We start from the raw sequence: 14,678 nt of genomic DNA on the forward strand, positions 1-14,678 counted from the left end.
CTAGAAATCTATGTTTTAACTAACACTCAAAGTTATTCTTATCAGAGAAGCCTAAAAAACATTGTAGCTTAAGTTAACGGATTATCATTCTGGTATTGATTTATGGTAGGAGGAGATATATATTTTCAGTTTCCAGTTTTTCTTGATGTCTATAATCCAGGGTATTCTTTTCTTGGTATCAAAGAATATGGGAAACCAAATTATAATCAGTAAGTTACTTGGTGAGCATGAAATCAGAGCACAGGGATGGAGGAGTTTTGAGAGATCATTTATTCAGATTTTGATGTAGCCTACTGAACTCTCCTGGTTCCACAATGAAGTGTGTGATAACATTGAGCAGAATCTACTGTTCTTCAAAGTCAGCATCTTTCTTTTCCCTCAGCAGTAACTTTCTATTTCTATGAATGACCTTTGCTTGAATAAGGTACACTCAATAATGATTAGTTTAGCTTCCTTTAAATTATTAGGTTGCTGTTTGATTTAAAAGAAGATGACCTTCTAAAATCTCTGTGGCCACTAATTTATTTCCTCCTTCCTGGGGTGGGATTGCTTTTATATTTAGCTTGTGACATTAATTAATTTGCTTCTTCTAACTAAAGAGAAAGTCATAGGATTATGACATTAAGAAAATAAAAATTAATTTATTCCCTGCTTCTTTTTTTCTGGAAGAAAAGTTTAGTCAGTAGTCAGTTAATAGGGAGAAAATCAGCAAAGTACCATCAAACTGTCTGAAAAAGCTCAACCACCAAGGTAACAGGATAGCCAAGATAAAGGCTATCAAGTTTGACCTTGTTGTCAGCTCTAGCAACCCTTGCTCCTTGTAGATAACCTCATGGGCTTACACAACCATGAATGCAAACTTAAGAGTCTGTATATATGCTAGCTCATTATGTCTGGGATAGAATCAGCCCTCAGGAAAGAGGGATCAATTCTTCCTTCTGTAGCCTTTTGTGCCAAAGTCCTAACAGGTTAGGGCTGCATCTCTGACATTCCAGAGTTGAAAGAAAGTGTTCTTTGATCAACACACAAATATCTACCAAGTTAGTAGAGGTACCTGAAACCCTTGTTAATTGTTTGTTAATTAACAAGTGAGAAGGTCCAGAATCAACAAGAAAGTCTGGTTCATTTTCCTCACTGTCATTTATACCTGAATCATTTTATCATCCAGCAATTCTCAGTAAATGGAGGCAAAGACTGCCTCAGGGTACAGTTTAGATAAGTGTAATCTACAAACATACTTAGGAAAGGTTTTTACTGGCTGAGCTCCGTGAATAACAGTTCTTGTTATCAGGCATACAGGCATGAGAAAACACCTCCTCCATGGTCGTCCCAGCTTGGTGTAGTAAGGGTTGACCAAAATGACTCTATTTGGATTTTGAATACTTTCACATTTCCCTTCTTGACCAAGATCTGTCTTTATACGCATCACTGATCATTTATCTTATGATCATGCTTCAGCTGTCCCCCAGTGCCAGGGTGGGCCTGTCCTGGTTGTTGGTCTAGTTGTCTCACGCTGAAGGGGATTAACTGGAGATGGAGTCAGTGTCAGAACACTTTCCCTCCACCTTTGAGCAGCAAGGGAGGCTTGGAAGGAGTGCCTCTCAGACCAAGTTTACTTGCAGTCCATTGATCTTAAACTTATTAGAAACCTGGATTCAAGAGTACTACTTAAGGTCTTTTCCATGGGTATCAGTTTTGGAACTGTGGATAACAAAAACTTAAAATACCCTTAATTAATATAGCTCAGTTGATAGCAGTTCATTACAATAATGATGCAATTGATAAAAGTTAGTAATTTCTATGCACACAGCGTTGAAAGATAACATCCGAGGCCAGCCAAGTGGTGTAGTGATTAAGGTAGATTCCACATGGCAGATTGTGCAGTTCAAGTCCCAGATCTGGAATCTTGAAGAACATACCAGTCTCATATGTGTGTGTGTGTGTGTACATGTGTGTGCATGCTAAGAATTCCAAGAGAAGAAGGGAGGAGGAGGAACTGTGGTGTGTTTCTCCCACTTAGGGTATGCTTTCTCACTTTCCCTCTCTGTGATGAGTATACACATCTTATAGCAAATTTTTTAAAAGAAAGGTAACACCCAGAATATGACTGTTGGGATCACACCAGTGTTGTCAGAACCTCCCAAAATTTGTACATGATCTTAAGAACACATATACCAGAGCTAGCTGGCGGCACGGTGGCTATGGCCCCGGACTCCCATGTGGCTGACCGGTTTGCGTCTAAAATCTGGCAGCTCGAAAATTCTGCCAAGCAATTCTGAGAGGAGAAGGGATTGCAGAGTGACCAGACGCCCTGGGAGGAATGATTTCTCACATTCCTTCTCTCTTTCTCTGTTTCTCTCTGGCTAATGTCCTGTGGCAAAAACCTAAAAAGAAAAAAAAAAAAAAAAAAAACGTAATTAAGAATTTGATCTTGGAGGAAACCTGTCAAGGTTGTCAGGAAACTTGCAACATTTGATCAAAATAGGATTATAGGTCACTAAGAAACAATAGTCATTTAACCAAAATGATCATCAAAATATACTATCAAATATAGAAAATTACATAGGTAAAAGTTTAGCCTTTAGTTTTTATGAGTTATTTATTTTTCTTTATTATTACTATTATTATTAAATTTGCTTTAGGGCATGCACACTCCCCAGAGAGGGACAGAGGAAGAGAGAGAGAGAGAGGGAAAGTGAGAAAGTAAGCTGCCAGGTCTGGGACTCAAGCCGCAGTTAGCCATGTGGGAGTCCAGCACCTTAACCACCATGGTGCCTGCTGGCCCAGGTTTAAACTTAAAAGTTCAGTTTTTCTAAGTAATTAAAACTCACTGAACACATTGTTTCTTAAGCAAGTTATCAAGATGTAAAGGAAAAGTTCTTGCAGTATGATTGCTTTTACTAAGAGCAGATCAATACTTTAAGAAAAACCTTTTTTTTTTTTTTTTAAAGAGAGCTTTTTGCTATAGGGCGCATGTGCTTGCCAGAGAAATAGAGACAGAAAGACAGAAAGTGAGATTACCCCCCAGGGGGGTGGCCACACGGCATTCCCTTCTCCTCCATTCTCCTCTTGGGATTTTGAGCACGCGCCCCAGTGTGAGTTTGAAGCTTCTGGGTCTGAGACTCAAACCACAGTCAACTACGTGGGAATCCAGTGATGTAACTATTATGCCATCTGCTGGTCCCCCAAGAAACCTTGTTTTAATATAGGGGAAAAATAGCATTTTTATCAATTTTTGCTTTTGTCAAAATTTGCCAACAATCCAGAGATTTTACTTTAGCACAAAATGTTTATCAAACAGAAGATATATTTTTACTTTTATAGCTTTTGTTTTTTAAATCCTTCCTTTTTCCTACTGTTTTCTTTCTCCATTGTTTCCCTTTTAATAAGTTTATTTTAGGAAACCTTAAATAATGTCTGATTTAGACCAAAATCCATGTATAAACCACAATTTTAACTCTTAGTAACTAACCTTAATTCCCAGAAATAAATCTTAAATTGTCATATACCAGCAGCTTATGAATATGTATCCCACAATCTCTAGAACCATTTGCTTTCTTGACAGATTTTTTTTTCAATGTAGAACAAAACAATCATATTAACTGACTTAATATCTTTTTTCTATAAGAAATCAAGGTATTTTAATGTTTTTTTTTTTTTTTTTGGAGAGGTTTTCTCTATAGGGCGCGTGCACTTGCCAGACAGAGACATAGAGACAGAAAGCGAGAAATCACCCCCCAGGGGGGATGGTCACGCCACAATCCCTTATCCTCCATTCTCCTCTCGGGATCTTGGGCACGCATGCACACGCGCCCGGAGTGAGTTCTAAGCCACTGGGTCCGGGACGCGAACCGTGGTCAACTACGTGGGAGTCCAGTGACATAGCCATTATGCTAACTGCTGGTTCCCAAGGTATTTTAATGTACTTTTAAAAATGACTCAGACGTCCTATGGGTACTTATTTAACATAGCATAACTTTAAAATCTCAAAGTACCCAAAAAGTTGCTGATGTGTTTTCTCTTTAAGATAGGGACATTCCTTTTTCTAGTGCCCCATTTCCTTACAATAAACACACTGTTCTTCAACAACGTTCTCTTTCCTTGTATTCCTCTTTTTCCTTTCACACAGCTGCAAACAAAACAGCTGCTTGTTTCAGTCCTTTCACCTCATTAGCTTCCCTATCATTATAACACCGTAAAGGCAATGTCTATAAGCTGTGAAGCATTAGTTCCTATTACTCCTTCCACTTTCTGCAACTTCTTTCTAATGCCTGGGGCACTCTGACTAATAAAACTCATACTATTCTCATATTTTCTGGAGCTTGGGGGTCAGTTTCTGTAAACTTATTGTAAGTTTGGCAAATTCTTTCCGTAAGTTCGGATGGGTATGCTGAGGCCTTCTATTGTAATTCCTGTATGTTATTGATGCTCTTAGGTTTCGGGATCCCTGATTTTATTCCTCCTAAGATATAACTCCTATAATTTTCTTATCTAGCCATTCCACGTCCAGTTACACCATTAGGATTTCATTCTGGGTTGGTGCAAGAAGTAACATTTTCTGGGTCTGGTGTATCATCTGGTATTCAGTATGAAGCCACTCTGTTTCTTCTTTTGCCATATCCCCTGCTTCAAATTCTACCTAAGAAGCAGAATACTGAGATAGTTGGCATAGAGTTCCTATTCTATAGTCCTTGGCTCTTTTGAAATGGTAACTAGTAGTTCTGGCATTTTGTTTTCAGCTTTTACCCGGAGAATGAGGCTCACTGAACCTCTCTCCTTTCTAAAATCTGCGGAAATGAACTTTTGGTAACTAATAAACTACAGTGATTTCAAGTAAGAGAGTAAAAAATTTGCTTTTATATTGCCCTTTAACCTCTTGGGATGTTTCAGGTTTTGGTTGGTTTTGGTGGAAAGAGAATTAGGGACAACAATAAGAGGTTGGATTAAGAGGCAAAGGTTAGTTGAACATGGCAAATTTGAGATGTCTGCTGCACCTCCATGTAGCAACAATATGCAGGCAAATAGTAGATTCTTAGGAAAGAAGTCATGGCTAGAAAAACAGTGTAGTGTAGTATAAAGAATTCTGGGTATTACACTAAGACACATGAGTTCAGTGAGGCTATCTCTACTACTAACTGCATCTGTGACTTTGACAATTCATTTGACTTCTCTGGACCCTATCTTTACTGAGAAATTTCAGGTAGATAATCTTTAATAAATTCTTGTCCAGTTCTTACATTATGTGATTCTAAGTGTATTGATACTGACCTCCTTAACTTGAACTCTTTTCTTTCAGCATTTAGTATGAGAACCTATATTTGCCATATTTGTAATATCACCTTTACATCCTCAGATATGTTCCGGTCCCACATGCAAGGAAGTGAACATCAGATTAAGTAAGCATTTTTGCCAAAATGTTTCTCTGACACCAAAGCCTGGGGAGAGCTTCAAGTCAAGTATCCTTTCATGTATTTCTCGAATTTCTAGGCATTCATTTCCCTGTGACTTGAACCTGTATATAGTTGATAGTATTCATAGTATGTTACGCACTAGCATCTCTAAGTAAGTTCCATGGTCATGGTAGTGTATGGCAGAGCTGCCTAATCAGTACTTCTCCTGGCCAGACAGCATTGTCCTTTTTTGGAGAGATGCTAATGAATAATTTTCAGACTAATTATACAAATTTAAGAAATCTCTGGAAGATTGGCTTAGTTCCCAGGACTTAGTAATCTAGTTGTCATCTTTCCACTGAGGTATAGTGATTAAGAATGAAGGCCTTCATATAAGACAGACCTGAATCAGAAAACCAGATCCATCTTTCTACCAAGTGTGTAACTTTGGACAGCTCTGATAAAAGATTTTTACAATGAAATTTTATAAAATGTACAAGGTTCCTGGGCTGGCACATAGTAAGAGCTCAGTAAATGTTTAATTCCTTCTACTTTATTGTTGAACCATACATTCCAACATGCCTAAAATCATTTTTAGTACTATTACAACAGCATCAGCTATGTTTGCTCCTTTATGCCTATCCTCTCTTTCATCCCAGCCCTGAGAAAGTCTTTTTTCATAAAAAGTGTGAGGTGCCTAGGAGACACCTGACTATCTGATGCTGCTTTTTGTTATGAAAAAAAAAAACATTAAAAAATACATTGTAGCTTTTATAATGATACAGGTTTTTCAATTTTGTTTGGGCTTTTGGTTTTTTTTTCACATTAATGTTTTTGAAAGCAAAGAAAATATTCAAAGTACAATAATTAGTAACAACTTTCCATCTTCTTTGCAGAGGATCCCTTGATGCCAATCTAGTGACAAATTCAAAGAAAATGAAAGACTCTTACCAAGATGAACATGCAGATTACATCAAAGTAAAGAAAGTCAGAGGACTAGAGCCAAAGATTGGTTTCAGAAAGATGGAAGAAACTTCTTTGGAGACCCATGGATACAGAGACGTGGTTAATTCCAGATCTAGACACAGAATGTTTGAACAAAGACGACCATTTGAGACTTTCCAAACATACCGAGGACCATACAATAATTCACAGGCAGTAGAAAACCACTTAACTCATTGCTTACCAGCTCAGTCAAAGAAGACATATAACTCATTCCAAGATGAACTTGAGGATTACATCAAAGTGCAGAAAGCCAGAGGACTAGATCCAAAGACTTGTTTCAGAAATATGAGAGAGAACTCTATGGAAACCCATGGATACAGAGATATGGTTGATTCTGGATCCAGACGAAGAACAAGTGAACAAAGATACTCATTTGAGACTTCTCAGATCTACCAACGACCATACAATATTTCACCAATGGAAAACAAGTTACCTCATTGGTTACCAGATCATTCAAAAAAGATATGTTACTCTTTCCAAGATGAACTTGAAGATTACATTAAAGTACAGAAAGCCAGAGGACTTGATCCAAAGACTTGTTTCAGAAAGATGAGAGAGAATTCTATGGAAACTCGTGGATACAGAGAAATGGTTGATAACAGATCCATACATAGAAGTTTTGAACAAAAACTCCCATCTGAGACTTTGTGGACTTATACAGAAACAGGCAATATTTCACAGGCAGTGGAAAACCAGTTACCTCATTGCTTACCAACTGACAGCAAACAGAAAGCAGATTCTATGAACTACTGTCAACTCACCAGAGACTATTTTCCAGAAAAAACAGTACCCTTGAGCCTTAGTCAGCAAGAAAATAACTCTGACTCACACAGTGTAGAATCTGAAATTTTTAAGCACTTCTCTTTAGAAAACAATACCAGTGACCATGAAGCAAGTCATAAACGGAGACATCAGAAGAGAAGGCGACACCTAGAAGAAGGTGAAGAACGGCCAGAAAAGGAGCAGTCCAAGCATAAAAGGAAAAGGGGTTGTGGGGATACATATTTAGACAAAGACAAGGGTGACAGACAAAAGAAAAGAGAGGGGGATAAAGTCAGGGTCAGCTCAGGAAAGCTTAAGCATCGAAGAAAGAAAAAAAGCCATGATGTGCCCTCTGAGAAAGAAGAGCGTAAGCACAAGAAAGAGAAAAAGAAATCTGTTAAAGAAAGGACAGAAGAGGAAATGCTTTGGGATGAGTCTATTCTTGGATTTTGAACTTTTAGTTCTGTTTAACCAAGGATGAATTGAAGAAAATAGTTAAGAATATAGATGTAGATAAAGACAGAGAATTCATAGAGACAGAGGTGAATACAGCTGAAGAAAACACAGAAGAGTCAGTGTTCAGGGATGAGTCTACTTTGGGATTTTGAACTTTCATTTTTGTTGACTCAAAGACAGATTTGAAAACATCAGTTAGGAAAATGCATTTAGACAAAAGCAAGCATCAGGTAAAAAAGAAAAGAGAGGCAGATATAGTGTCAGTTCAGGAAAACTTTTTTTTTAATTTGAAATTTAATTGAAAGAAGAAACAAAAATGCTGAAACCTAGCTCAGAAACAATGACATAAGAACACAAGAACTAAGAGGAACAAAATGTATAGAAGAAAAAACAGAAGAGTCGATGCTTTGGCATACTTTACTCTTGGATTTTGAAATTTTTAATTTCATTCTTTTAATGTTAATCAGGTTGAGGAGTTTGACTCCATGAAATACATGTTATTTGAATATTTCTAGATAGATAGTTACTTTAATGTCTAACAAAAATCAAGTGAAGTAAAAGTATTCAATATGCCTTTTCCTCAAATTACTTGACCCCATTTTCTAAATAAATTTTTAAAAATTACTACATGTTTCTTACATATAATGTAATTTCCCTAAATGATATTGTCTCTATTTCTGTTCATAGAAAGTACTGTGATAGTGAATTATGTACAAACAAGAGATATTTTATTTTAAATGAGAGAATGACCAGGCATTGAAGAATCCATCCCTTTTTTGTGTTCGTGTTGGTGATACTTTATTCTTGTGTGTTTATGTTTCTTGGTTTTCTCCAAAGAAAATGTATGAAAAAATTTAGACTTGAATTTGACTTTTTTCTGTTAAATCTAATTTGTAGTGTATTTTTGTATTTTCTAGTTCTGAAAGTGGAAAATGAAAGTCTATAATAAATGATATATAGTTTTAAAAGCTCTCAAAAAGTGCTGATACAAAACAGTATATATTCTGGGAATGTTTATATTAAAGTGTCTTAATTTCTATATACTGTCTTATGGAAATGTTCATTTCCTTTTTTTTTTTTTTTTTGGAGAGGTTTTTGCTATAGGGTGCGTGCGCTCGCCAGACACACAGAGAGAGACATAGAGACAGAAAGCGAGAAATCACCCCCCAGAGGGGATGGACATGCCGCAATCCCTTCTCCTCCATTCTCCTCTTGGGATCTTGGGCACGCACGCACACGCACCCGGTGTGAGTTTTAAGCCACCGGGTCCGGGACGCGAACCACGGTCGACTACGTGGGAGTCCAGCGACATAGCCATTACACTAACTGCTGGTTCCCTGGAAATGTTCATTTCCTATCTGAAGATTATTTTGTTTTGGGAGTGAGAGGGGCAATAATTAATCAGTTTGTACTTAATACTTCTGGGGAGATCACACTGTACTGCTGTAATAATTTCATTTCTTCATCATCTTGTGGAGTAAAAGCTTATGTTCAGTCTTGACCTCATTTTAGGTTAAGTTAGGAAAATATGACCAACTAAATACTTGAAATTGAAGAAGAAAGAATTTTTAAGTAGTAGAGTACCATGAGAGTGTGTTGCCTTTAAATTGTTAGATTTTGATGTTTTTAAAACTCTAGTGCTTTTTGTTTCTTCTCTTTTTTAGTGCCTCTTATAATCATTTGGACATCACTATGATATTGTAGAAAGTGTAATGGCCCGAGAATCTTTCTTAGTCTATTTTGTGTTGCTGTAATAGAGTACCACAGTGGGTAATTTCTAACAAAAGTAAATATATTTGGCTCATAATTCTGGAGGCAGCGAAATTCAAGGGCATGGGATCGGCATGTTCTTAGTATCTGTTGAGGAATTTCTTACTGTTTCCTCCCATGGTAGGAAGCAGAAGGGTAAGAGAGCACACATGCACATGAGAGAGAAGAGAGGCCCTACCTTCACTTTTTATAACCACCACTCTGATAACTAACCCAATTTCACAGTAATAACAATCCATTCTTTTGTTTGTTTGTTTTTTGAGAGGTTTTTTCTATAGGGTGCATGCGCTCACCAGAAAGAGAGAGAGACAGACAAAAGGCGAGAAATCACACCCCAGGGCCATGCCGCAATCCCTTCTCCTCCATTCTCCTCTCGGGATCTTGGGCATGCACACACACGCACTTGGCTAGAGTTTAAGCCACTGGGTCTGGGACTCAAACCATGGTTGACTACATGGGAGTCCAGCGACATAGCCATTGCACCAACTGCTGATCCCCATTAATCCATCCTTGAGGGTAAAGCCCTCTTAATTACCTCTTATTAGACCCCACCTCTCAACATTATTGCATTAGGAATTAAATTTCCAGCACATGAACTTTAGGAAACATACACAAACTACAATATTTTTCCCTGGCCTTCCCAAATCCGTGTGCTTCTCACTATGCAAAATATATTCATTCTATCATAGTAGTCCCCAAAGTCTTAACTCATTCCAGCATCAACTTGAAATCCTACAATGCAGAGTTTCATCTAAATCAGATATCGATGAGACTTAAGACATTCATCTGAACCAAATTTTCCTTAAGCTTTGAGCCTGTGAAATTAAAGTATAAAAGTTTTCCCAAAGTACAACAGTAGAACAGGCATAGGAGAGAGAATCCCATCCCAAAAGGGACAAATAGGCAAGAAGAAATGAGTAATTTGTACCAAATAAGTTTAAAACCCAACAGAAAACAATATTAAATCTTAAAATGCTATTATAATCTTTTCTTGGCTCCATGTCCTGCATCCTATGCACACTGATGTGGGAGTTGGCCTCAGGTATCTCTGGCCCAGTGATTTTGCTGGGTGCAGTCTATGAAGTAGTTTTCATAGTTGGAGTTTCATGCCTGCAGCTTTTTCAGGCTGGAGTTGCACAGTGGTAGTCCTACGGTTCGGCAGTCCTTGAGGTACCCTTACTCTCAGAGCTGCACTAGGCTTTGCTCTAGTGGGGACTCTGTAGTGGCTCTGAGCCCACATTTCCACTCTGCATTTCCCTAACATGGGCTATCTATGGTGACTCTGCCTCTGCAACAAGTCTCTACCTAAGCCCACAGGCTGTCCATGACATCCTTTGAAATCTAGTTGCTTCTTCATGTATTCTGCACGTCTGCAGAGTCAGCACTATGTGGATGCTGCCCAGATTTATGGCTTTTTTGTTTCCAAACAGCAAGATGATCAACATCTGGACCTTCTTGAGCCACATCACTGCATTGGAATGAGGGCAGCAGACACATGAGGTGAAGCAGAGCTACAAATGCTGAGGTTCCTACAAGTGCCTCTTTTGGAAACTGCTCTTAAGGTCTTGCTTTGAGCTTGTGATGGGACAGATTTCTGAAATATCTTCAGTCTTTATCCCATTTTTTTTTTTTTTGGAGAGATTTTCGCTATAGTGCGCATGCGCTCACCAGACAGACAGAGACATAGAGACAGAAAGCGAGAAATCACCCCCCAGGGGGGATGGTCACGCCACAATCCCTTCTCCTCCATTCTCCTCTCGGGATCTTGGGCACGCATGCACACGCACCCGGCGTGAGTTTTAAGCCACCAGGTCCGGGACGCGAACCGCGGTTGACTACGTGGGAGTCCAGCGACATAGCCATTCCGCTAACTGCTGGTTCCCTATCCCATTGTTTTGATGAATACTGACTCCCTTCTATTGATGGTAATCCCTATCAAAGGATAGCTTGACCACACCCTTTGATTCTTCTCCTAAATATACCTTTAGTTTTTACAAGGCTAGGCTGAAATTTTTCAATTTTTTTTAACTTTCTGAATTTGCTTTTAATTATAAATTCCATTTTAAAATAATTTCTCTCCTCTCACATCTTGCTGCATGAGGTTAAAAGTGGTCACACAGTTCCTTCAATATTTTCCTTATAAATTTCTTCTAACAGATATCCTAGTTCATCACACTAAAGTTCTGCCTTCCACAAAGTCTTAGGACACAGACAGAATTCTTCCAAATTCTTTGTGACTTTTAAAAAGGATGGTTTTTACTCTAGTTTCCTATACCTTGATCCTCATTGTCATCTTAGTCTTCATCAGGATGGCCTTTACTTTGCATATTTTTACCAGAATTCTGATAATGACCACTTAAGTAATCTCTAAGAAGTTTCAGACTTTTCTTATAGTTGCCTTTTTCTGAGTTCTCACTAGAATCACCCTTAATGCTCCATTTACAGCAATGTAGGATTTTCTAGCCTACTACTAAAATTATTCCAGACTTTGCCCATTACCCAGTTTCAAATATGTGTATACATTTTTCAGGTGTTTTTTTTAATAGCAACAACTTCACTCTTGGTATCAATTTCTTGTCTTGTTCTGTTTGTTTGTATTGTTCTGTTCTGCTCTGTTTGTATTGCTATAACAGAAGCACAGACAAGGTAATGTATCTCATTCACAGTTCTGGAGTCTAGGAAGTCCAAGGACATGGTGCCAGCATCTGTTTTGCATCTGGGAAGGGCCTTCTTGTGCATCATTCCATGGCAAAAAGCAGAAGGGTGAGAGAGCATGTAGAAGAAATAGAGAGGAAGGGGGAAGCAAACGATTTAAAACATATATTTTTAAATATATTTTAAAAATATATTTCTCTTAGATATAAAGATAGAGAAGGAAAGGCAAACACCCTCAAGAAGGTCTCATTCTCTGATTCTCTCCCAGGTCTTCCCAGTCAGTCAAGATCATGGGCATGGGAGTGCAATGTGCATGCCTGGCATGTACAAGTCACCCCACAAACTGAATCACGATCTTCCAAATAGCTTCCATCATTACAGAGCATTGCCCTTCTACTGTGCCACTGAACTTGTGCCCCAAGCTTATTTTTCAACAACCACTCTCGTGATACCCTACTCCCATGATAATGACATTAATCCATTCATGAGGGCAGAACCTTCATTACCTAATCACCTCTTATTAGATCCCATCTCCCAACACTGTTGGGTCAAGAATTTAGCTCTGGCAAATGAACTTTGGGGACACATTCAAGCCTAGTAGAATCTAAATCCAAAGTTTCTGGTCTCAGTTTTACCATCAAGCTACTGTGTGACCTGGTGAGAATACCATCATAATCCAAAATGGAGTTGCCTTGAATAGGAAGACTAGGCTCTATTACTCCCTTAATGCATTAATCATATAAAAAATAAATTTAGATGGTTATATAGCTGCACATAGCCAAAGCATTTCATAGTTTTTTTTCCCTGTTTGAGATTTCAATAAAATGGTAAATATGAGCTACATCATTATATGATTGGTTGGGATTATACTTACTTGAATAAATAGTTCCAAAGAAAGTTGTATAGTCTCCAAATCAACCTTTATCCATTAAACTGTTGGTGTAAGATTATTTTATGCTACAATATCACCTTTTTAAAGCACATCTGGTAATCTGGTAAAGGGAAAGAAGAACCATAGGGTAGAACAAATAGACTGTGATTATCAGGCACTAAATTGGCAAATTCTATTCTGAGCACACACAAAAAATGCAGAATTTTTTTCAAATAAAGTACAAGACAAGATCGATTTGATTGATTGTTGGCATTTTTAGAATTGACAAATTATTTTGCAGAATTCCATTCTGTGTTTAAAACTTGAAAGAGAAATACAAAACTATATTTCACAAGGATGTTCACTAACATACCAAATTAGTGTTATCTTTTTGAAACAAATATACAATGTACAATGATTCATTAAAATTAGCTGCTCATCATTTTAATCTTCAGTGGATACATAATTCAAATTTTAAAATTAAATCGTTTAAGTTGGGTGATGTGGCAAGCGGGAGGAGGTAAAAGTGTGTAGTATTGATTTCAGCCTTCGGGAAGTCCCTGATGACTTGCTCCAGGAAAGTGATTTTCAAAGATTTTAGGACAAAAAGTTCTTGTCAAAAATAATTTTTTTGTTAATCACATTGTAAAATAAGTGTTATGTTAATCAGAAAACATAATTCTTTGGCTGAAGTTAAGGACAAGGACTTGGAGCCTGACTTTAATGCATTTTCTCGGCTCCCAACTTCTGCTTCTGAGCACTTAGAGGTAAGAATATAAGTCAAGATATTTAATCCATACAGGATTCAAAATTATCTCTACTTGTGGAGTTGAGTGCTAAATTTAATAAGATGAAATTTGATAGTAAAAATAATAAATCATGGACCAACAGATGGCAAAATAGTTACATTGCTGGACTCCAACATGGCCAACTGCAGTTCGAGTCCTGAACCCAGTGACTTAAAATTCACACCAGGTGCATGTGCGTGCGTACCCAAAATCCTGAGAGGAGAATGAAGGAGAAGGGATTGAGGCATGGCCATCTCCCCTAATGAGTGATTTCTCATTTTCTGTCCTTCTGTCTCTTTCTGTCTCTCTGGCGAGCACACACACCTCATAGCAAAAATATCTCTAAAAAAAAAATCCTACATATGGGTATGGAAAACAATATGAAAACCTATTTGAGGAGACATAGTTCAAAATATTACATGTGAAAACACCTTTGGGATGTTTATTACATGTTTAGCTTGAAAGACTGATATTCTCATCCAGGCATAATATCAGATAGTATCTAAGGCAAATGTATTGAAGATACTATTCAAAATAGTAAGTTCATAGCTGCTAAATTCAGGAATATATCCTAAACTGGTCTCAGTTGGCTTAATTTGGAAAATAATTCTCAAAAATTGGAGCTATAGAAAAAATATAATTAACTGCTTTGTTTTATGTATGCATCAGACAAATAATAAGAACTGTCAGCATTGTGCCAGTTAGGGAACAGAGAAAAAAATGAACACACATTTTGTTCCACAAAATTGTTCACAATCCTTGGGACCAACAGACGGCACAATGGTAACATAGCTGGACTCCCACATAGTTGACCACGGTTTGAGTCCCAGACCCAGTGACTTAAAAGTCATGCCAGGTGTGTATGTGTGCATGCCCAAAATCCCGAGAGGAGAATGGAGGAGAAAGGATTGCAGCATGACTATCCCCTCTGGAGGGTGATTTCTCACTTTCTGTCTCTCTGGCAACTGACTGACTGCATGT

The 14,678-nt window shown here is 37.8% G+C and overlaps 1 protein-coding gene across 1 annotated transcript in view; it reads left to right on the top strand.

Moving 5' to 3' along the window:
- The window catches only part of ZMAT1 (zinc finger matrin-type 1), a 16,044-nt gene extending 7,681 nt beyond the window's left edge, over positions 1-8,363 (top strand). Inside the window, exons 2-3 of the mRNA XM_006161843.2 lie at positions 5,354-5,396; positions 6,287-8,363. Of these exons, the coding sequence (XP_006161905.1) occupies positions 5,354-5,396; positions 6,287-7,610 (1,367 nt within the window). The 3' untranslated portion in view covers positions 7,611-8,363. The remainder of the gene's footprint in view (positions 1-5,353; positions 5,397-6,286) is intronic.
- The last annotated feature ends 6,315 nt before the right edge of the window (positions 8,364-14,678 follow it).

This window comes from Tupaia chinensis, unplaced genomic scaffold, assembly GCF_000334495.1.
Source record: "Tupaia chinensis unplaced genomic scaffold, TupChi_1.0 Scaffold139234_1, whole genome shotgun sequence".
Classification (NCBI taxonomy): domain Eukaryota; kingdom Metazoa; phylum Chordata; class Mammalia; order Scandentia; family Tupaiidae; genus Tupaia; species Tupaia belangeri.